Below are 23379 nucleotides of genomic sequence, written 5' to 3' on the forward strand. Positions count from 1 at the left end.
CCATCGATTGATTCATTCATCTGTTCATCTTTCAAAGAAGCTGCTGCACTTTGATTTGTTGTTGAGGAAGTTTCTGCACGGTCAACTCAACAACACCTCAGATCACATAATATGTATTTATAAACTGCTTTACTCATGAATTTAGCAGTCAGGTGAGAACATTTCCTCATTGTGCTGCTTATGATATTCAAATATGTTGCAAAGATCTGATTTTATTATAGTCAAAAACTGGCAAGGCCATAAATTTAGAATCATCTTTTGTTTTTTCCCACAAAGGATGAAGCGATTAAATTACAGCCGTTTGTTCTGCTGTCAGTCTTCCAGCGCGGTGGCAGCTACCTCATTGGAAAGCATTCTCTAAACAGCTCCTGCTTTGTCATGAGAGAATAGGGCAGAAAATACATTGATGGATTTTTTTCTGCCTTCATGTTAATGTATTCTGAGGCACTGGGGTGTTATGGTACTTTGCTGCTCCTCATTGCTCCTCCCCTCCCCATCCTCTCTGTTGCTCCTCATCACTTTCCAATATATTTCTCCATCTGCAAAGACAAATACAACCAGGCGGGATCTGCTGTGTTCTTGTTGCCAAATTCACATCGAATGTGGATGGGGCTCACAGCAGGATTATGTCATGATTGCCCAAAACAATCAAACCCTGCAGATTGAAGTGGTGCATCATCATAACCTTGAAAGACCTTCACTGGCAGAGAAAAGGGAGTCAAGAGGGCCTTTGTGTCATAACTGTGCAGACAGCAGCCCCTGTTGATCATGCAGAGAAATAAACAAGTGCTTTATAAAAGAAAAAGACAACAGCTACACGTGCTAAAACTACAGCAACTCTAGGTTAAAGGAAATATATTTTATGTATAGTCCATTAATAACAGCTGGTTTAATAACCTTGTTCATGATCTGAGTAAACGTGAGTCAGGAGTAATGTGCTGCTACATAATTAGTTGTATTCTTATAGAAGCTATGTTACCGTAATTTTAATAGATACATAAAATTTTTGATGTTATTTAGAAGGCTACCAGAAAGAGTGAAATCAGAGACCAAATTGCTCCATAAATAATAGCACAGCCTTTATCAATAAAAAGGCTGAGAATACTGTAAATTCAACTTTTATTTCAATAGTATAGTCTCACACTGAACATTTTAGAAAGATCGAAACTAATTTCAGATTTATTGAGTGACACAGTAATTGTTGACAATATTATAAATGTACGTATTCCATTTTATACTGACATGATCCGACATAGAGGCCTACCTCTCTTATCTACTCTTCAAATGGGAAAGACAAAATAAACATGACATTCAAGTAAGGGATGCATATTGATCTATGGGGTGCAAATAATTGAATAGGACGACGATTGAAAAACATTTTTTCAAACTAAAGTGTAATGTATTCCAAGGTTAACGTCACCAAGTGATGGACATTTTATGAAAAAATGTGAAAGTGATAATTAATTCACATGTAATTACTTAATTCATTTAGTTCTGTTTATTTCTATTTTCATCTATGTAACGATTAGCACCTTTAAACAATTATGAACATAGTTTTGTTTATTTAATTAATTTGTTTATTTGATACATACCTAATGCATACAACAACGATATATATATATTTTTATAATATAATTATTATTCTATTTCTCTTTTGGCACCCGAATTCAGCCTAAGGTTTATAAAAAAATATTTTATAGTTGTTTTTTTTAAATATAATTTTTTGACACAAACAAATACGACGTTGCTTGCAGCTTTTATTTTGAAGAGCCACAGTTCGTTCCATAACTTCCGTATCTCTTCTTCGTGTTTTTTCATGCGGTAGGAGTGTTTTGTGGCTGCTTCATCGAAATAAATAACCATGTCTATTGAAGTGGAATCTGCAGAGTAAGTAGTTTTTGAAACAACAGTTAACTTCCACGTGTTTGATGAAAACTTGCGGAATAATAACTGAATATCAAATATTTATATTTAAGGAGAGGCCTCGCTCATCCTCAGCTGCAGAACACCGACCGATGTTAGCACCCAAAGCTAGCTTGCTAACTATTTCAAGCACTTTAAACGTATATCCTGCTCATCAGCTTGTCTAACTAGAATGTTTATATAATTGTAGTGCAGGAATGGGCTTTAAACTGCTCACTTGTTTCATAGTTATACTACCCCCCACACAACTAATTTGAAAAGGCTAAATGAAGCTAAAGTTAGCATGAGTTAGTATTCCGCTCCTTCAGCTATAACTGTCAAACTTGGGCAAATTAAGACATTATCATGCAACGTGTACTGTTTTGCCTAAATATGTAGACATATTGTTTTGTAATTTGATGCGCTCCGTAGTTCCCTCATAATTCTGTTAAATAGAAATTCGTAAGGACCTGAAACGTCTCCCTCCTGGAGACGTTTTAACGTAGGAGGTTTGTTAATAAAGCGTTTTTTTAGTATATATTTGGTGATTTTATGAGCCCATTAAATGAAGTATATGAGTGACGCCATAGATTTGATAGATTTGCAATATTGGGCATGCTACCTAAATATCCAAACAAGTTGCATGTCAAAAAATGGCTTAATTAAAAAAGAAATGTGCACAATAAATCATGTAAAATACACTGCTCAAAAAAATAAAGGGAACACTTAAACAGGTGTTTAACACTTAAAGTGTTCCCTTTATTTTTTTGAGCAGTATATTATATTGTTAACATGAAAAACAGCGACAGCACACATTGTATCTAACTATTACATTCAGAATTCATATTAGCTGTATCACCAGTATAATTTCTGTCTTCCCAGCGTGGTGCGTCTGATTATGCAATATTTGAAGGAAAATAATCTGCACCGAACCCTGGCCACGTTGCAGGAGGAGACAACAGTGTCTCTAAACACAGTGGACAGCATAGAAAGCTTTGTGGCGGACATCAACAGTGGCCACTGGGATACCGTCCTGCAAGCCATCCAGTCCCTCAAGCTACCAGATAAAACCTTGATAGATCTTTATGAACAGGTGAGTTTTGGATTTGTTATTTTTGTTACATTAAATCCTACTACCTATCAACATTTTCAGAACTGTTGTTTTTTAATAGTTATTCTAGCTCATTTTGACCTATCGCAGACTAGCTTCAAGTTATTATTCATTTATTATATTAGATGTGTTTATAAAATTAGCTCATTATTAACCTGGGTATCCTTTTCCTAACCAGGTTGTCCTGGAGCTTATTGAGCTGAGAGAGCTCGGTGCTGCTCGTTCACTCCTCAGACAGACCGATCCCATGATCATGCTCAAACAGACGCAGCCAGAGAGATACATCCACTTGGAGAACCTGTTGGCTCGCTCCTACTTCGATCCTAGAGAGGTGAGTCCAACATGTGCAGCAGATGCAGCATTGTTTTATCGTTACGGTATTAGTTTAGTGTCCTAGTTAAATCCTATTTACTGATCTGGGGGAGATTTTAGTTTTCCAAGTCGAGTCAGGTCTCTGCTTCTGGATTGGAGTTCAGTAAAATCATTGAACATCCTGTTGGATGCATTTTCTGCTGATATTGATTGTGATATATATTAATTATTTATTGCCCAGCCCTAGTTTGTTACATGTGTTTTTTAAGCTTTTATATGTGCACTTTAAAAATTGACTGAAGAACTAATGCACAATGTGGAATTTTGCAGCGTTTTCCCTTTATAACTTACTTGGATGTGTTTCTGTACAGGCTTACCCAGATGGCAGCAGTAAAGAGAAGCGGCGCGCCGCCATCGCTCAGGCCCTGGCAGGAGAGGTCAGCGTGGTGCCGCCCTCCCGTCTCATGGCTCTGCTGGGACAGGTTAGTAACCTTAAAACCTTTAAACTTGCATTATATACACAAGTTGCTGACATTTCACAACTCTTAAATTTCCTTCTTCAGTCTCTGAAGTGGCAGCAGCATCAAGGTCTCCTGCCGCCTGGTATGACCATCGACTTGTTCAGAGGTAAAGCAGCTGTGAAAGACGTGGAGGAGGAGCGCTTCCCCACTCAGTTGAGCAGGCACATAAAGGTACCCACACTGTCAGAAATATGGCCTGCAGAGGGGGTTATTTTGGCCACTCTTTAATCAAAGCTGTTCATTTAGCTGAGCTGGGGTGTAAGTCATTTTCTCTCTCTGCAGTTTGGACAGAAATCTCATGTGGAGTGTTCTAGATTCTCCCCTGATGGTCAGTACCTGGTCACTGGGTCTGTGGACGGATTCATTGAAGTGTGGAACTTCACCACTGGAAAAATCAGGAAGGTACAATACACTTAAAAAACACAAAATCTTACTGTTTTTGGTCTCGCTTCTAGTGCAAGTACTAGTTATGATTGAAAGAATCTGCCAGTGGAACAAGTACTTTTAAATTAATATTAAGGAATTAATTACATAAAATAAACTCCTATATCTTGCTGAAAAGTTTCTTGTAAGTTAGTTTTGTCTTATTTCAAATGTACTAAGATATTTGCCTTAGAAACTAGACAGAAAATACTTGATAAGATGTTGTGCTTTTGCAGTGAACTTGTGTATTTGTTTGACAAGACTTAATTTGTCTGTTTTCCAGGATCTGAAATATCAGGCTCAAGATAACTTCATGATGATGGATGATGCTGTGCTGTGTATGTGCTTCAGTCGAGACACTGAGATGTTAGCAACTGGAGCCCAAGATGGAAAGATTAAGGTCACTTTTTGTTTCTGTTGTATTTTGAAGTTTTTAAAACACAGTTTAACTCTTACTGTTTTCATTCAGCATTCTTATTTCATTCCTGATTGTTGTAAAATACATTTATTTTGTAAAAAGCATAAAAACATAAAATGATGGAGCAGTATTTTCTGTTCTCTCTGTCTTGAGTCATCATTAAATACTTTGTATACTTGCATGTAGGTGTGGAAGATTCAGAGTGGTCAGTGTCTGAGGAGATTCGAGCGCGCCCACAGCAAAGGAGTAACTTGTGTGAGTTTCTGTAAAGACACCAGCCAGCTGCTCAGCGCCTCCTTCGATCAGACAATCAGGTAAACTCATCTAAACTTCTCTCTTTCACTCCAAATTTTTTTGTAAGTGCAACTTTTTAAGATCTCAAGTGGCTTTGTAGACTTTGCTGAACACACATGCTCAACTCTTTTCATTTTTCATTTTTTTGTTTTGTTTTGCACAAGAATCCATGGACTGAAATCCGGTAAATCACTGAAGGAGTTCCGTGGCCACGCCTCGTTTGTCAACGAAGCTACATTTACCCCAGATGGCCATCACATCATCAGTGCTTCCTCAGATGGAACAGTCAAAGTAAGATATTGAAAAAAGTTAAGATTTTATAAACTATAGAAAAGAAAAGAAAAAAGAGTGATTTAAGTTGTTTTTCCAGGTCTGTATATTTATGGGGAGAATTTATGTACATCCAGATTTTCAGATCAGTTTTCTGCTCCATTAAGACACCTTTTTATCATGTTTTTTTTTTTTTATTTAAAAGATGCTCATCCAAATATGTGTATTCAACCATTCAGCTATACATTTGTTTAACACTCTAGCAATCTATTCATTACTTTGCTCCTCCTTTTAATTTTCCATCCACCTATTATTTTGTCTCCCTATCCATGTGTCTTTCCCTCCATTAATTTTTTTGTTTAGTCACCACAATTAATTTATTAATCCTTACCTACAGTTAATATTCTTTCCTTCAATAAATACTACATGAAAGAGAACTTGAGTCTGAAAAAGTACAGCAAACTTTCTCTTTAACTTATTGAGCTCCTAACATGAATCCTCTAGTCCAGTTGCAGCATACCGACTTCTTTCCTTGTGTTTTCTTTTCAGGTGTGGAACGTGAAAACTACAGAGTGCAGCAGCACATTTAAGCCTCTTGGTACGTCAGCTGGCACAGACATCACCGTCAACAATGTCCTCCTGCTGCCCAAGAACCCTGAGCATTTCGTAGTGTGTAACCGCTCCAACACAGTGGTCATCATGAACATGCAGGGACAGGTAAGTTTAAGTTTTAAGTATATATTTTAAGCATTTAGATGTTCTTTTTATGTGAGCATTTTTGCTTTTCTTGTTGAATACAGATTGTGAGGAGTTTCAGCTCCGGTAAAAGGGAAGGCGGTGACTTTGTGTGCTGCACTCTGTCGCCCCGCGGCGAGTGGATATACTGCGTAGGTGAAGACTTTGTGCTCTACTGCTTCAGCACCGTCACAGGCAAACTGGAGAGAACACTGACGGTACGATGCTGCACGCAAACACAGATCAAAGAGTCCAAAAATATCACAGCACACCCTCTGCACCGTTTGTGGTGCAGCATTTGTCAGGCAAATATCCACACAGGTACTGATGGTGAGAACGTAAACCTGCAGGATGCAAACACAAACTGATTAATACTCAAGGTTGTATCTTAATCAGTGATTTTCTAAATTAAGCTTATTGTTATTTATTGATTGCCTTTAAACAAATTTCCCCACTTGCTTTGCTGCTCTACTTTTATTTTTAAAAGTAGCTTTAATAATATAGTTAAATGTGTGCAGAAACCCTGACATCCATGCTTTGTTTTTAAAATGTATAATTTACTGAAACTAATGCTTTGATCAGAACATTTTTACTCATTTTTTTAAATAACTGTGCAGATATTTGCTGTAGTGTCAGCTTTTTCTTATCTACCACATTGATACTTTATTTTGTTCTGCAACACTGACTGAAAAGCAACAGATTTTCTCTCAAACAAGTTTCTTGGGTATATATATTAATGAAGCTATCTTCACCTGCTACTAGTCATAAAGTTATGCCTTTTCTTTGTGTCTTCATGTCTATTCAAGTCTTGTGTCAATCCTGTTGTTCTTCTATCCATCTATATCCACCTGTATTATGGCCAACCTAGGTAACCCAACTGCATTTAAAAAAAGATAAAATCCAGACCTCTTCCTCAAATCAAATCCGGAAATTACTGCAGAATTTATTTACTACAAACTGAAGCTGTTTCTTCAGGGTGAAGAAAAGCCAAAATTACAAGGATTTTACCCAGTCAGCACTTCCAAAACTCTATAGACAAACAAAAGGAGACACCTTCCCCCATGTTGGCCTGTCACAGTAACAAATTTTGCTGGATGATAAATTCTCAGTAATTATAGTGATAAACAATAATGTTGTTTTAAATCTATTTTCAAGTAATATATTGAAAATAGCTTAATAATGCAAGATCACCCACTCAAAGACCAGTAATTTTTAATTTAGTAAACAACCTTTAACATTAGAATTGGATAAGAAAAAAATTCTATGAAGAAGATGATCTGCAACTCAGATCTGAAAAGAAACCAACCATAATCTGTTCTTCTTTGACGTCTGTAGTTTTTGCAGCTTCCTTTTGACCACTGCTAAGTTGAAATGAAAACTGAGTAGGAACCCAGTTTTACCTTTAGCACAACAGTGAAGTTCTGCTCCAAGTGACTGGTCCTGCTGCTTTCTTCTTCAGGTTCACGAGAAAGATGTGATTGGCATCGCCCATCACCCCCACCAGAACCTGATCGCCACTTACAGCGAGGATGGCTTGCTGAAACTCTGGAGACCCTGAAGCATCCTCAGGAGAGGAACCTGGACATTCTCTTTTTTTTCATTCTTTTTGTTTGTTTTTTGTTTTTTCACTCTGGTGAATCCTTCCCAGGATCAAATGGACTTTGATGTATAGGAGAACCACCAGCCTTTTACACTCAGAATAATAGAAAGGTAGTTCATTTAAAAAAAAAAAAGTGTACAGTTTTTTGGGTTTTTTTTAAGTTTTTGTATCATTAAAACCTAACAGCTTATGGCATTTTAATGTATCCTGTGGGACTAAAGTTCTTTATTAGACAGAGAAATGTTTTAGCTTCAGTTTTTCGTCACATATGTTTTGTAACAGCTGGACAGGAACTCCTCATCTTAAAATAAGGTTTTGATCCCTTACATTTTTCCATTTGTTCAAAACAGAACTCCAAAGATGACAGTAAGAAAACTTGCTCAGTGCAAAGAAATGTGAATGTTTTCATATGAATTTAGGACATTTCTGGCAAATCACTTGAAAACTTGAAGATTTACTGGAAGTATAAATGCCATGTAACATTTTTCTGTCTGCCATTAAAGCCCTCTGAGCTGAACAGTGCAATCTGAATTATTTTGGTGTATAATCAAACAAAAGACCTGGAAGAGTGTTGTAAGGTATTTAACAAACAAATTGTGTTTTGATTTTTTTAAGTTTTGAGTTGTTGAAACATGTCTCAACTTTCTTAGCCAGTCTTTGTGGGGGGGAAAGGAGCCTACATTCAGCCATTTTTCATGAAGGAGAGGCCTGGTGGAATTTAAACCCAAAACAAACTGGTCCACTGATTCTTAAAGCAGCTGCTCTGCAGAGAAAAGTGTCAGGCTTTTCAGCAACAGCTTCAAAATAAAAGCATGTGTTGCATGAACACCTATTTTTCTTCCAAATTTAATCTTTTAAGGTCAGCTTGATCATAACTAAAATCGAAACATTAATGATTTGTGTTTATGAATGTCTATCCTTTTTGGTAAACAAGGGATGCTTGTTTCCATAATTGTTTACAGCTCGGGCAATTTCCAGTAAACATCAGAATATCCTACTGGTGCACTACAAATGTCACGGCCAAAAATTAGCAAGTAGGTAATATGTAACACTTCAACAGAATCCACACCTCCAGAAAGCAATCGTTTCTCATTGAGAGCTGACAATATTACCATTAACAAAACTTATTTAATATTCTAAGTATGTGACGTCTTCTGGCCACTGAAGTTTGAGCCATTTTTTCTCGTCATTTATTCATGCATGCAACATGTATTAAGACGTATCCCATTCACTAAAGGGAATTTGGTAGCATATCTTATTTTATCACGTTAGTTGTATGCTGGCAGCATGCTGGCTAATGTTAAAACAGCAAGATAAATGCGGGTAACCACGGCAACCAGTGACAGTTTAAAGGCCAGTGTTGTTTCCGCAGTCAAGTTGCGCGCGCATCCGTTGTGTTAAAAAAAGAGCATTAGCGTAGTTTTTAGCCAGTCTAGGCTTTGCTTTCTGATAATACGTGTTTTCTCCCTACAAAAATAAATATATTTTTTAAATTTTATTTTTTACTATGGTAGAAATTAACAAAGTTGGTCACATTGCTTTATTTCCCTTGAAAGCAATTTTATTACAACTAATATCCCTCTCAAGAGGATTTTTCTGGCTTGTGTGTAAAAGGAAACAGTTTCCACTGGTAGCAGCTTGACAGAGAGGCAGAGCTCCAGGTCAGGGAGGTTGAATGAGTCTTCAGTGTGTGGGGGGTTTCCATTGGAAAGGCTTACTATGGCAGCATTTCTTCCCATCTCTCTGCTTTTATTTTCACCTTGTGGATTCTTTGTCTTTGTTTGTGGCCACTTGACAGATTTCACATTACCAGTTAACCCCAGTGTGGTTTCAGGTGTAGATCTTGCCACAAAGAGTCTTTTTTCTGCAGGGACTTCCAATGCATCTGAGGTTCCCACCACAGAATTCACAACCAGTTACAGAAAGTCAACAGCTGAAACCACTACAGAGCGCCCGACTGGGAAGGAAGGTCAGAAACCAGTGAGGAAAGTCCTGAAAACGGAAAAAGAAGAAGATGAAGGTCCCATGGAATTGGGTGAGGTCTTATCAGACAATTTTATCTGAGGAAACTTTTTTTTATTGCATTTGAATCAGTCTTCAAATTTAAAGTGACTGCTAATGTCCATGTGTTTATTATTTCTTTGCAAAATGTCTATATTAAATATGCATGCATTGTATGCTATATACCACTGTGGTAATAAATGTTATTGCTCTGAATGTGAAGAAAATGCATGACAGTAACTAAAGTTTAGCATGCTTTTAATCTTAAACTTGGATGCAACAATCTTAGACAAGCTCAGAACGGAACAGATTCAGGAAAAAGATCCATTATAAAAATAGAGTCACTGATTTGTACTTAAAGCTTAAGTAGCTGCAAAGGAGTATAAAAAGCAGGTCTTATTTGCATTTCTGTAATCAGTGTCCGAGTGTTGGAGGTAGGTCACGTTTTATGCTGATGAAACCCAGATGGTCTTTGTAATGACTGAGTCTAAGTTATCAGGGAAAAATTGCTCTTTTCCTCCCAGTCTTTGGGGTCTGAGATGTAAATGAAAGAAAACTAGTGTCTGCTGAACAGTTTCTCTTTTGATTTGGTCAAATGTTTCCCAAAACCCAATGATGATCCATTTTCAGACTGAGCACAGCATATTTTAATACAAAGTGTTAGTATTTCAAAGGCCCACAACATCACAGATCATCCATTATCTGCTGCCCATCCATGCTTAATGATTGGCAGCTGCTTCTCCATATGTTTATCCTCTATTTACACAGGACCTTCGAAAAATCTGTATCTTAGTCTCATTTCATGTGTATCCTTTCTAGGGTGTATGGTCTTGTACTGAAATCTTGTTAAAAGGTGTTTTGCCTTTTTTATAGCAAAAAGATCCACAAGAAGCCTTATGGTAGCAAAGAAGCTCAAAAATGTCCTGAAGAAACCAAAAGTCATTCCTAGGAAGCCAAAGGTCACTAAAACACCAAAACCAGAGATCAAAAAGGTCACTCATCACCAGTCAGCCGCCACAAAAACTGCCTCACGTATGTATTTAGAAAGGCTCTGAAATATACAGTATGACAATCAGACAAGGATCAAATTTTAATGCTGATTATGTTTTGCTGCTTTTCTGAAATGGGTTTTGCTTTGTTGTCAATTAAGATCAAGTCATGGATAGTTTATGTAATAAAAGTGTGTATCTACTGAACATCAAACTGATCTGGTCTCAAAGTTATCAGCAAATCCAACAAGAAAACAGCAAATGAGCTTTTTGTTGAAGAAATTCTGAAATGACTAATTTCTTTAAGGGCATATATTATCATTTTCTTTTATTTCCAGCTATGTTTAGGCTTATATCTTATTTATATTCTGCTTCATTCAATTCATCATTTGGATTGAGGAATGTATAAAAGCGCGAAAGAAAAAATGGCAGCTGAGTACACTGCAGAAAATTGCTGAAAACCTGAGTCATGCATAAAAGAACAATCCCCCAAAACCAAAGTAAATAATATAAACAGAGTAGAAGTACACAAAGAAAACTTCCAGTAATTTTTCGTTTCAGTTTGTAGAGTGAAGATTTTAATGAGTAAGGAGACAAAGAAAGTCAGGAGAACTGTGGAGATCTAACTAACTGGCACCCTATACAGGCAGTATGGTGAGTCCAGTCTGTTTGTAATTCACTAAAGTAGCAAAGGACTCCCAGTAGCAAAAACTGTCATGAAATTATGGACGTTATAATTTCTGCCGACACTCTAATTTTTCCAAACCACTGTCGCCAGAATATTTTGTATTAGAAACATGGAGTTATTGTGCATAATTTATCTTTCTCTACAGAATTAGTCTGTGCTTTACTAATGAGGGTTAAAATGCAGATCTGGAATATGGAAAAATGTCTCGTCAGGAGGCATCTGCAGTGAAATGTTTTTGCCTCCATTTGGCTCAGACACAGTGGAAGAAATAATGCTGCTACAACTAATTATTGTTCAAGTAAAGAACTTATGATGACTTTGTGAAAAAAAATTGACAGTGTGATTTGATTTATTTGATTCTTTCTGTAGATTAATTTGATCCGTTTCTCTTGTGAAATTTTTTGAGATGACATTCGAATTGGTGGTATCTAAAAAAATGTAACTGAATTGAAGGGATTAGACAATTTTCACAGTCGCCTTGGTGGTCTGACTGTTGACTCTGCTCCATCATTTTTCCGCGTTGCCAATAAGCGGCCAGGCTTCTGCTTGGCATATCTCCAATAAAAATATAGGTTTTTAGTAATGAAAACAATCAGTCTTGTCATTGCAGAGAAAGATTTCCAGACTTTACCATTAGCCGCTAAGTTTTAACAGGCGTGACAGAAAAGGGCTTTTTTTATCAGAAAAGCAAATTTAACATTACTTATCTGCTTTAATGCTCTAAACGACTCTGAAATATGATGATATTTGCTCTTTACACAATAATAGTGACTTTCACTCTTACCCCAGAGCTGATGTGAGACATACTGTATATTGTAAGCTGATCATATAGTTGTTTAGACTAAACCTGCTGTGTTTAGTTTAACTCGTATTATTCTGGCAGAAACATCAACTTAAAAGCTGATTATCAGAATAAAAACTTGGCACAAAGTAGATGAATCAGCTGAACGATGTTTCTGTCTTTCATGTGCCAGATTTTTGCTTTTTTTTCTATTTCTAAAGTTGGCATCACTTTTTAGATGCATGTGTTCTGATTTCCCTTTCATATATCACCTTTGTATTTTGTGTTAATAAATGAAAGAAAGACCTTAATGTGAAAATATGAAGTAAGAAAGACAAAATCTGTTTCAGTTGTTAAGGAAGTTGAAAATCATGCTATTTGTTTTACTATAAAAAATGTTAAGGGAAAAGGGAAATACATTTTCTTCCTTTCTGATATTCAAACGACCTTACTATAAACACAATATTGCTTATTTATTTTTGGATTTTTCTATATATATCGAGTTAATCAGCTGCTTAAGCTGAGGATTCTTGTGTTTTCTGCCAAGTTTCTCCAGCTCAGCCTCAGTGGTTTCAGGAGATATTTGTGGCTTGGCTGGACTCCAGAGGTCAGCAACACCAAACAGCCACTTTTAGTCACAAGAAACTGGAGGGATCCCTCAGGACTACAGGGCAAAATGGAGACAGGGTTTTAGCAGTCACTTCCACAGTTTCAGCTCTAAAGTCTGACACTTTTTAGCAGCTAGGGGATCTTCCTGGCAGGAAGAGGCAATGTCTGAATACTGCAGACAATGAAAAGCCTGTCTACGTAAGTCTGAGGCTTCAGTGCAACAGCAAAAGATGCTGGGATGGCATAAAGATCAGATCTGAGATTGTTCTGCTTTCTTTCTTTTTTTCCCCTCCCTAATCTGGACTTCATTAAATGAGTTCAACAGATATATTTCCCAAAACATTTATTTTAACTTGAGAGATTCTACTTGTCATGCACGCGATGCATTTATTCTTGAGTCTATTTGACACAGGAGATTGGAGATTTTTGGGATGAATTCAATATGAAAAATAACAGCTGAACATTTTCTGTTTGTGAATTCAAGAATGGCAGCATGTTGAAGAAGCTCTTTTAAGTTTTATTTGTTCTTTTGTACTATGCGACATAAAACTATGAGTATAAAAAGCATGTACTGTACTTTTTGCTGTACTATTACTAATTCAACCATCTAAGCAAATTTCTTTCCATCCTTTTTGCATTTTGCAGGCTTTCCAGAGCTAATCCACTGATTCTCAGCAATTTACTGTGTTTGTTTATATATTCTATAATATAGTTATGTGTCAGTGTTTGGATCATACAATTTATATAAAGTATATATTCCAAAATTTTTAATTCAGGTTTTACCTTAGAGTTTTCAGTGTGTTCTGAATGGTGATGGATACTACAGGCAGATATCAGGCAGCAGTGCAATATCACAACTTTCTATTGTAGGCTTAAGAAACAAATCTGCCTTACTGAATATTAATACAGTACACAATAACTATTCAGTTTGTTTAAAGAGAATATGTTCAAAAAAGTAATCCTATTCAAACTACCAACCAAAGTTGACCTGCTGCCATTTCAGATTTTGTAAACACTACATGATTATATTGCTTTTACTTACACTGCAAAAACACAAAATCTTACCAAGTATTAAAAAAAGAACTAGTTATAAGTTAAATAATCTGCCAGAGGAACAAGACATTTTTCCCATATTATAAGTTTAAACGTCTTGTTCCTCTGGCCAATTATTAAAATTTTCATCTCTATTAAGGAATTATAGACTTAAAACAAGCTCCTGTATTGTGTTGAACAGTTACAGAGCTTATTTAATGAGTTTTGTTTTATGTCAAGTGAACTAAAATCTTTGCAATAGAAACTAAATAAATACTTGGTAATATTTTATGTTTCTGCAGTGTAGTCATACCTTACACAACTTTTATAATAATTTTATTAAAGCTTTTGCACATATCCAAACACTACCTGTTCAAAATTAGATCTAAGAAAACAAATTTCATATTTAAATGATTCATAAAGATCTGTTGACTGTCAGAATGTCCTCCTCTGGGTCTGGAGTCACTGAGGGTGAAAGACACTCATCTGAGGGCTTCATCCTACAAGCGACGAGGCCTGGGTCCTCACCGCGGCCGACTCAACATCCAGGTACACATCTTCTATTTACAGATTCAACCCTGCTTTACATTTTACCGCTGTTCTTTTGCTACAGTCTGGAATAGACGATGGGGATATCTATGATGGGGCCTGGTGCGCTCGGTACAAAGACAAGAACCAATGGCTGGAAGTTGATGCCCAAAGGCTGATCCGATTTACTGGGGTCATCCTGCAGGGGCGCAACTCCATCTGGAGGTCAGTGCTGGTGGAAACAAAAAGCTTGTTTAAAACCAAAACACTCACCGGACTTAGACACACATCTGCAGTTTTTGTAAAAAAAATTATATTGAAAGAAGCTGGTTTGGAAAAATCTTTCCTTTGTCTGATTTTCCTTTTTTGAAACTATGCTATTTATATAAAATATTTTCAGTTTTATCTTTAAAATAACAAAATTTCTACATAACTTTATAATTTGGTCCATCTGATTTTGTCATTTTTAAATATTAAACGATTACTCAGTGCTTGCGCTGACGTTTTGCCAAATACGTTTTTATCTTACTTGAGTAATTTCTTAGACAGCTACTTTTTACGTTTACTTGGGTAAAAATATGTTGAAGTAGTTCTACTCTTACTTGAATACAATTTTTGAATACTCCATTAACTTGTGGCAATAAGGGAGTTTTGACTGCTATGTTGGGGTACATGTTGAACATTTTAAAAACATAAAGTTCTTTAAAAAAACAAAGCATTTTATATTTTCATAACACTGGATGGAACCTCCAAATATACATATATAAAATATGAACCTCCAAGTATGAAAATATTTGGAGGTTCCCTCCAAGAGGATGGAAGAGGCAGTTTCTGCATCTGTCACACATGCTCTTTTCTTTTGTTTTTTCTCTTCTTTTCTTTGCATATTTGTTTCACTTGCATGCAGTTGGGACATGGTCCAAACGTACAAGGTTCAGTTCAGTAACGACACGCTGCTCTGGAAGCCCTGCATGAACGGGAGCAAAGAGGCTGTGAGTTAGCATCTGATTTTCTGAAAACCGTTTTTCCACCTTCTACATGTACCATTAGTATCACCAACAATCAGCACACCTCCTTCTGCTGCAGATATTTGAAGGAAACCAAGACACAGAAACTCCCGTCCTCTCCCTGTTCGACAGTCCCACAGTGGCACGTTACATTCGGATCAACCCTCAGACGTGGTATCAGAACGGGACAGAGGGAGACATTTGCCTCAGGGCAGAAGTGTTGGGATGCACACTTCCTGGTACGAGAAAAGAAACAGCAGGAAACATTTTATTTTTTATATGTCTGTTTGGTTGTAAAGCAGTAGCATGCTAAAGTATTCATTTGTATTCAAAAGTACTAACTCTTTAGCAATGTCAGCGTCAAACGTCAGTGCATTTCAAAATGATTTATGATTTTTATAAAAAATATTTTCCAGAATATGTTGATCCATCAGAATATTGTCTATTTTTGAGTCTGTATACGCCAAGTAATAATTGATTGATAAATTAATAAGTTGACTATTATTTTAATAATTGATTAATCAAGATTAATCCAATAACTTTTTTACAACCCTAATATTCTCACTCGTATTTACATCAAGGCCATTTTCTAATTTTGCTGCCTCCAGCAGGTTTTTCTCCAGGATTATCCTGTATTTATCTCCATACATCTTTCCATCAACTTAGTCTAGCCTTCCTTTTTCCAATTTCAAATGAGTGGAGCAGAACTTTGTGAGATGTTCAAAGCTTTGAATATTGTTTATAAACTAAAAACCTGTTAAACATTTTTGCAGAAATTCATCCCTTATCTGTCTGCTAATCATAAATTACAAAAATGTGTACTTTATTTACAAATTAAATGACTATTGATAGCATTTTCTAGACCTTATTTAAGCCGGTGCACTGTATGTTCTGGCCAATAGTTGTATTGGGTTTTATTTTGGGCTATTTGAGTAAGAGGGGAGGTTGACACCATATAAAACCGAAAACAGTTGGGTTATTTCAGTTAGGTAATTTCACAAAATCTAAAGTGGTTGAAAAACATTAACTGTCTTCTTTCCTTTTCCACAGATCCCAGTAATGTCTATGCATGGCAGACAGAATCAACAGAGTCCAGAGACAAACTGGACTTCAAGCACCACAACTATAAGGAGATGAGAAAGGTAGATGGAACACAAAAATCTGTCTAGAAATTATATTTACAGTAAAAACATTGTTCCATCAACTCCACCCTGCTGTCTGCTAATGTTCTTTCTTATTGTTTAGTACTATAGAAAACTTATGTATGTTTATAAAAGTGTCTGCTTGAAGACCCTTTTCCTGAATCTGAAACTGGGAATAAATTGGATCCACATCTCCTTAATTATTACAAAACTCATGTAAACTACACACACAAAAAAAAACAAATTGACATGAGGAAAATTGGGTCCAGCTGTTTGAAAGTGTTTTCTTCCTGTTCAGTGGTGGTCATTTTACTCATTTAATGCTTCATATGTATATTTTTTATTTTTTGGGTTTCTGTGAAACGAAAAAAAAAAAGCCAAAATCAGATCTTTGAAACATGAAGTTGCCACATGTTTGGAGGAGGAATGTGCTCTTGCCGGTTTTCAGCATAAAGGATGAACAGAGTTGCAGTAACAAGAGGGATAAAGTTGAAGAAATGCACAACAAAGCTCTGAAAGAGTTTTTGGAGCGAGACTCAAACAATGGGTTTAGATGCAGCTTTTAGTCTGGCAGTCCTTTAAGAGAAACATAGTATAGACTAGAGACTGATGTCCTATTGTAGATATTTATCAAAAATTATGTTATCTCTTTTTGTTTCAAAGGGTCACATAAGGTTTGCAGCTCAAAACAAGTCTTATTTAGCAGGACTGAGGACAAAAATTGATTGCTTCTATTATAAATGCTGCATCTCTTTGTTCAGGGGTAATGGTCACACACCTCCACTTTGTTGCTGGAACAAATTTGCAGAAGAAACAGATATTGTCCACTGCATGACTTTTCTATAAATTACTTCCTATCAAACACGTTACAACATCCCACTTTTTCTAATTCATCATTTTAACCCACCTGACCAAACTTTTCCTCAAGGAGCTGACCTTGGGAAATTATTTCAAGAATTTCCCATTTTTCAACTTTCATGTTGCATTTAGGTATTTTCTCCTGACTTACTGCCCTTTTCATGCTTTTATAATTAAATTTTCTGTCTCTCTCAGACAGTATGTGGTTAAATGTACAATTATTTTCTTTTCCAGTTGATGAAGTCTGTGCATGATGAATGCCCCAACATCACACGTATTTACAGCATCGGGAAAAGCTACAAGGATCTGAAGCTTTACGTCATGGAGATCTCAGACAATCCTGGAAAACATGAACTGGGTGAGATTATGGGTTGCAAGCGTTTTTCCAAAATATGGTCCAGATTCTCTAAAATCAGTCAAACCTGGTTGGTGATTTTGTCGGCTAAAGTCAAACAGATTTCAGATTAATTTAAAAAAGTAAATTGGTCATAAATTTTGGCTTGGCAGGACTATTTAATTTTGTAAATGCTTTGTATTGTTTTTTTCGGGATTTATCTGTCTTGCCGAGACGCTCGCAGAAATCTTAATTGCGTTCTGTGACTCAAGTCTACAGAATCTCACTGCTAAGATACAGTTGCTAGCTAGCTAACTGTTTTGTTTCATGGCCAAGTACAAACCTGTTGCTGCTTGCCTGGACACAGTTTATAGATTTCTGTGGAGATATATGTACCTTTGATAATGGTCTTTAAAAGTCTTAAATTTGAGTTGGTGAAACCTGCAGAAAGTTTTTTTTTTTAAGTCAGAGCCCTGCAGCTCCTTCCTGACCAGATTAAATTAATCATGGGCAAACATTTAAAATATACTGATGTTGTATCTCCACAGTCAAGTCAAGCACAGTGGTAAACCTATAGCTGCTCTGCCTGGAGTTCCTCTATGTTTGCTCTGAGATGTACAAATGTTTTCTTTGGCCCATTAAGGTTGGGAGAGATTTTTCCATTAAAAAAAAAAATTAAAAATACGTCAGAGAAGCAATCAATGTCGAGCTGAGGGAGGCTGATTAAATACTCAGACAGAAAATAAAGGAAAAAAATTGCCAGTGGATTACAGTGGATTGCAGTTTCTTAAGGGAAAGCAAAGAGCATTGTTCTTAATTTTGCATGAATGTTTTGGCGCTCGTTGCAGGAGAACCAGAGTTTCGGTACGTTGCAGGGATGCATGGGAATGAGGTGCTGGGTCGGGAGCTTCTTCTCAACCTGATGCAGTACATGTGCCAAGAGTACAAACGAGGAAACCAGCGGATAGTCCATCTGGTCAAAGAGACTCGCATTCACCTTTTGCCCTCCATGAACCCCGATGGATACGAGATGGCCTTTAAGAAGGTGCCAGAAAACCTGATTTAATGTTCTCATTCTGAGCTTAAAAAGAGCTTCAAACAGAATGTAATCCTTCTCCTTTCATCCTCAGGGCTCCGAGCTGGTCGGCTGGGCTCTGGGACGTTACAGCTACGAAGGCATCGACATGAACCACAACTTTGCTGATCTCAACTCAGTGATGTGGACCGCCATCGAGCTGGAGACAGACCAGTCCAAACTCATCAACCACTATTTCCCCATCCCTGAACAATACACCTCTGAAGAGGCTTTTGTAAGAAATGGAGACATCTTGTTTTTGTTTCAAAGACTTCATCCAGTTTGCCTGAATAAACTCGCCAAAACTTGTACATCAACTTCAATTTTACGTGAAAATGAACTGAGTAAGATTAAGCCAATGCTCTTGACTTAAATTTAAAACTTCAGAACTTTCTTCAGAACTTGTTGATGTAAAGCATTTCTATAAATCTGCGGCGTTTTAGCATTGACCCGTCAAACTCCTATCATACCATTTGTCAAAAGTTTTTCTTCACATTCTTATAGATTCTAGATAAAAAAAAACAAAAGTACAAGAGTACATTTCTGACAAAAAACTCAAAAAACTTTTTGAGTAAAAAAAAAACAAGGAAATGTTTATATTAATCTTTATTTAAATTTTCACGTTTATAATTCTGTGATTAATCTAAAAATTTCTGAGTTTTCTTGCTCAGAAATGTCCAAGTTTTAGAAAATATCTGATAGATTTTGGCTGTAATTTACTTCTTTTTTTGTTTTTTCTATCAACAATGACCCTAGTACGCCATTGAAGAAAGGTATTTGAACTCAGGAATGTGTTGTTGCAATGCAGCAGTGCTAGCTTGCACAGTTAGCTAGCATGAATGATATTTTTTTTCTTTAATAGGTTGCACCTGAAACTCGAGCTGTGATCAGCTGGATGCAGAACATCCCGTTTGCTCTGGGTGCAAACCTCCATGGAGGAGAACTGGTCGTCACCTACCCGTACGACATGACCCGGGACTGGGCGCCACGCGAACACACACCCACCCCTGATGAGAGTTTCTTCCGCTGGCTGGCTGCAGCTTATGCCAGCACCAATCAGGTCTCTCTCACTTTTCCCTGCTTGAACTTCCCCCTCTGGGAAGTGACTGAGGAAAGTTGTTGTCTGATCAAACCAGGTGATGTCCAACCCAGACCGAAGGCCATGCCACAACAAGGACTTCCTCAGATACAACAACATCATCAATGGGGCCGACTGGCACAACGTACCTGGAAGTAAGAACCCATGTTTAGTTGGATTTTAGTTGAATATACAATTTAATATAATGCAACAATAATTTTGACAATAATTCTAAATCCTTATCAATATATCTCTTTGTAGCTGAAACTGAAATAACTTATTCTAACACTTGGAGATGATGTTTTCTGTTCTTCCAGGTATGAATGATTTCAGCTACCTGCACACCAACTGCTTCGAGGTAACCGTGGAGTTGTCCTGCGATAAGTTTCCTCACGCCAGCGAACTTCCCATCGAGTGGGAGAACAACAGAGAGTCTCTGCTGGTTTACATGGAGCAGGTCAGAAGGCTTCAGTAATTTCTGTTGCTTTTGGTCATTATTTTTCTTCCTATTTGTCTTTTCCAGGATATTCCTTAACTGCAAACTGTAAATTTAAAAAGGGAGTTATTACAATGCCACTACAACCTGCATTGCATGATCAACAGTGTCTTATAACTTTACTGTATGTTTGTATCAATAACTTTCATATGGAGCCTAAGAACTGCAAAGTGTTTAAATTTGAAACTTAAAAAGGCATATATATATATATATAGATATATATATATGTATATATATATACATATATATATATCTATATATATATATATAGATAGATAGATAGATAGATAGATAGATAGATAGATAGATAGATAGATAGATAGATAGATAGATAGATAGATAGATAGATAGATAGATAGATAGATAGATAGATAGATAGATAGATAGATATCTGGAAAAAGCTGGACTCAAGGACAGCACAGAGGCCCTCATCCTGGCTGCCCAGGAACAGGCCCTAAACACCAGAGCAATAGAGGCCCAGATCTACCACGCCAGAGCTAAGATCCTGTGGGACTTCCAGATCCAGACAGACAAAATGGTAATGGCGAACCAACCAGACATTGTCGTAGTGGATAAACAACAGAGGAAAGCCGTTGTGGTAGATGTAGCAATACCAAGCGACTGCAACATCAGGAAAAAGGAGCACGAGAAACTAGAGAAATACCAGGGCCTCAGGGAGGAACTGGAGAGGGCCTGGAAGGTGAAGACCACAGTGGTGCCTGTGGTCATCGGGGCCCTCGGGGCAGTCACCCCCAAACTGGACCAATGGCTACAACAGATCCCAGGAACAACATCAGACATCTCAGTCCAGAAATGTGCAGTCCTTGGCACAGCCAAGATACTGCGCAGGACCCTCAAGCTCCCAGGCCTCTGGTAGAGGACCCGAGCTCAGAGGATAAGAACCACCCGCGGTGGGTGAGAAGGGAATTTTTTTTTTTTTTTATATATATATCTATATGTATATATAGATATATATATATATATATATATATATATATATATAGATATATATATATAGATATATATATATATATATATATATATATATATGGGTATAAAGGAACTTTATACAAATTCAGAAATGTAAATAAAATCAATACCTGGCCTTTAATTTTTTTTAATTGAGCATAATTTTTGCCCTTCTCAGACTCCATACCTGGGTCATCTCAACATATTTACTCACATGTCACTAACAAACATTTATGACTGAGCTGTAGTTGTGGTGGCCCATAGTCAAATGTCTCTGTACGTCTTACCTAATCAATTGTTAAGATAATTTCTAAAAAAAAAACAGCAGTTATTCGAAGAAGAAGCTTCATGAAGGTTGTTAATACTGTACCTAAGAGACTTTTGGTACTGAAATCTGTTTTTATAGACTAAACCTTAAAGTCTCAGGAAAATAGAAGGCATTTCTTTTTAAAGGGAACAAAAAATGTCTGAAGTTATATATAATCTAGCTGATGAGTCATAATTTCCTCATGAGTCTGCTCAGTAAAACCAGGTCATGCTGATGGGACACATAGTTACTGCTCTTCTATCATAACAATTGGTTTTGACTGATCTGTATCTGGCGTTGTGCAACAAATAGAAACTCAGAATAAGAAGTTAATAAGTTCGATTTAATAGTTATGATGTAAACATAAAAAAGGCACTAATAGAACTTTTTTTACAGAATAATGACAAGAATCTACTTTCCTTCACAAAAATCAAGATTTTCCTTTCAAGCCAGACTGAAAGCAGCAATTTTTGACTTGACCTAGAATGCTCTGACCTGATTTGCTCTCCACATCTTCTTGGCTTCTTGAGATTTGTATATTGACTTTACATTATAAAACATAATCTGTGTAACGTGTAATGCTTTAGGACTTTAGCCTACAGAAAACTGTAAATTTCTCATTTGAATGTTCAGATCCATCGTGGAATTAAGGGTGTGATACGGGACAAAGACACCGGGGTGGGAATAGCAGACGCCATCATCAAAGTCGAGGACATCGATCATCACATCAGATCAGGTTAAATTTATTTTTTATACACAGCGCCCTCTAGAGTTAGAACAGTTGGTACTCCTGCTGTCAATAATGACATTAAACATAACTGGAGCTTTACAGAGACAGGCACCTTTTACCTTCCATTTTGAGATGATCTCTCTACTTCAGACCCAGATTATTGGGTTCTAATTTTTGTTCAACAAAATCACTTTTTTTTTCCTTATTGTTTTTCTTTTGTGTGTTGCAACTTCTTTATTATTTTTAGAGTTGCGTTACAATTACTGGTACTGTATTTGACCAAAAGCAGAATGTCGGCATTTATGTTCATCTTATACCTTCATTAGATAAATCTGAAGAACTAGTTTCACTGACATTATTTACTTTATAACAAGACATTTTCCCATGTTGAGATAATCCGTCAGTGCAACAAGTACTTTTCATCAATATTAAGGAATTGTTGACTTGAAAAAAGGTCCTATTCTGTTGAAATGTTACTTGTAAGTTAGTTTTGTCTTATTTCAAGTGTTTTAAGATATTTGCACTAGAAACTAGATACAAATACTTAGTAAAATATTGTGCTTTTCTAGTGTATACAGAAGTGATTAAGGCTTAAATAATATTTTTCTCTTGCAGCAGTGTTTTTTTATTCTTTGCTTTTATCATTCTGAGCTTTATACCTGGTCTTCCCTGCTGCAGTGGTTGATGGAGACTACTGGCGCCTGCTGAATCCAGGTGAGTACCGCCTGACGGTCAGCGCTGAAGGCTACTTCCCTTCCTCCCGTACATGTTACGTCATGTACGACCACTTCCCTACAATCTGCGACTTCAACCTCACCAAGACACCCAGACGGAGAGCAAAGGACATTCTGGCAAAAGGGGGGAAACTTCCCAAAGACCTGCAGCTGAGGCTGCGGCAGCTACGAATGAGGAAACTCCGCGTCACCACCAAGGCCATCAACCAGCGGCGTGCTGCGGCCGCTGGCAAACGAGCAAAACGGGTCTGAGAGCAAAGCAGGGCTTGGTTCAGAGACACCAAAACTCACTGGATTTAGCATTAGATTCTATTTTTGAAAATATATTTATCTGGGCAGAGCAGGTGGGCAACAATCTACTTTTTTTTAATGATCTGCTGTGGTGCAGCATATCTATAACTCTAGGAATGGAGATAAATCGCTGATATTTGTTTT

The 23379-nt window shown here is 36.9% G+C and overlaps 2 protein-coding genes across 4 annotated transcripts; both read left to right on the forward strand.

Moving 5' to 3' along the window:
* The first annotated feature begins 1775 nt into the window (after positions 1-1775).
* smu1a (SMU1 DNA replication regulator and spliceosomal factor a) lies at positions 1776-8103 on the forward strand. 2 transcript variants are annotated; one of them, XM_032555524.1, is made up of 12 exons: positions 1776-1887; positions 2785-2995; positions 3192-3344; positions 3697-3807; positions 3889-4017; positions 4129-4248; positions 4553-4669; positions 4874-5001; positions 5146-5272; positions 5801-5968; positions 6052-6204; positions 7446-8103. In XM_032555524.1, the coding sequence occupies exons 1-12, from the start codon at positions 1862-1864 to the stop codon at positions 7542-7544; spliced, it is 1542 nt and encodes a 513-aa protein (XP_032411415.1). In that variant the 5' UTR covers positions 1776-1861; the 3' UTR covers positions 7545-8103. The 2 variants fall into 2 exon arrangements, with proteins under 2 accessions (XP_032411415.1, XP_032411414.1); XM_032555523.1 differs by having other exon boundaries at positions 3697-4017.
* A 1122-nt stretch (positions 8104-9225) lies between these two features.
* LOC116714704 (probable carboxypeptidase X1) lies at positions 9226-23295 on the forward strand. Of its 2 annotated transcripts, XM_032555427.1 has the most exons (15): positions 9226-9621; positions 10461-10619; positions 14126-14235; positions 14300-14439; positions 15122-15206; positions 15301-15460; positions 16272-16363; positions 17456-17579; positions 18404-18600; positions 18686-18865; positions 19493-19690; positions 19767-19863; positions 20026-20165; positions 22114-22216; positions 22889-23295. In XM_032555427.1, the coding sequence occupies exons 1-15, from the start codon at positions 9306-9308 to the stop codon at positions 23194-23196; spliced, it is 2409 nt and encodes an 802-aa protein (XP_032411318.1). In that variant the 5' UTR covers positions 9226-9305; the 3' UTR covers positions 23197-23295. The 2 variants fall into 2 exon arrangements, with proteins under 2 accessions (XP_032411318.1, XP_032411317.1); XM_032555426.1 differs by lacking the exon at positions 10461-10619.
* The last annotated feature ends 84 nt before the right edge of the window (positions 23296-23379 follow it).

Source organism: Xiphophorus hellerii, chromosome 23 (assembly GCF_003331165.1).
Source record: "Xiphophorus hellerii strain 12219 chromosome 23, Xiphophorus_hellerii-4.1, whole genome shotgun sequence".
Taxonomy (NCBI): domain Eukaryota; kingdom Metazoa; phylum Chordata; class Actinopteri; order Cyprinodontiformes; family Poeciliidae; genus Xiphophorus; species Xiphophorus hellerii.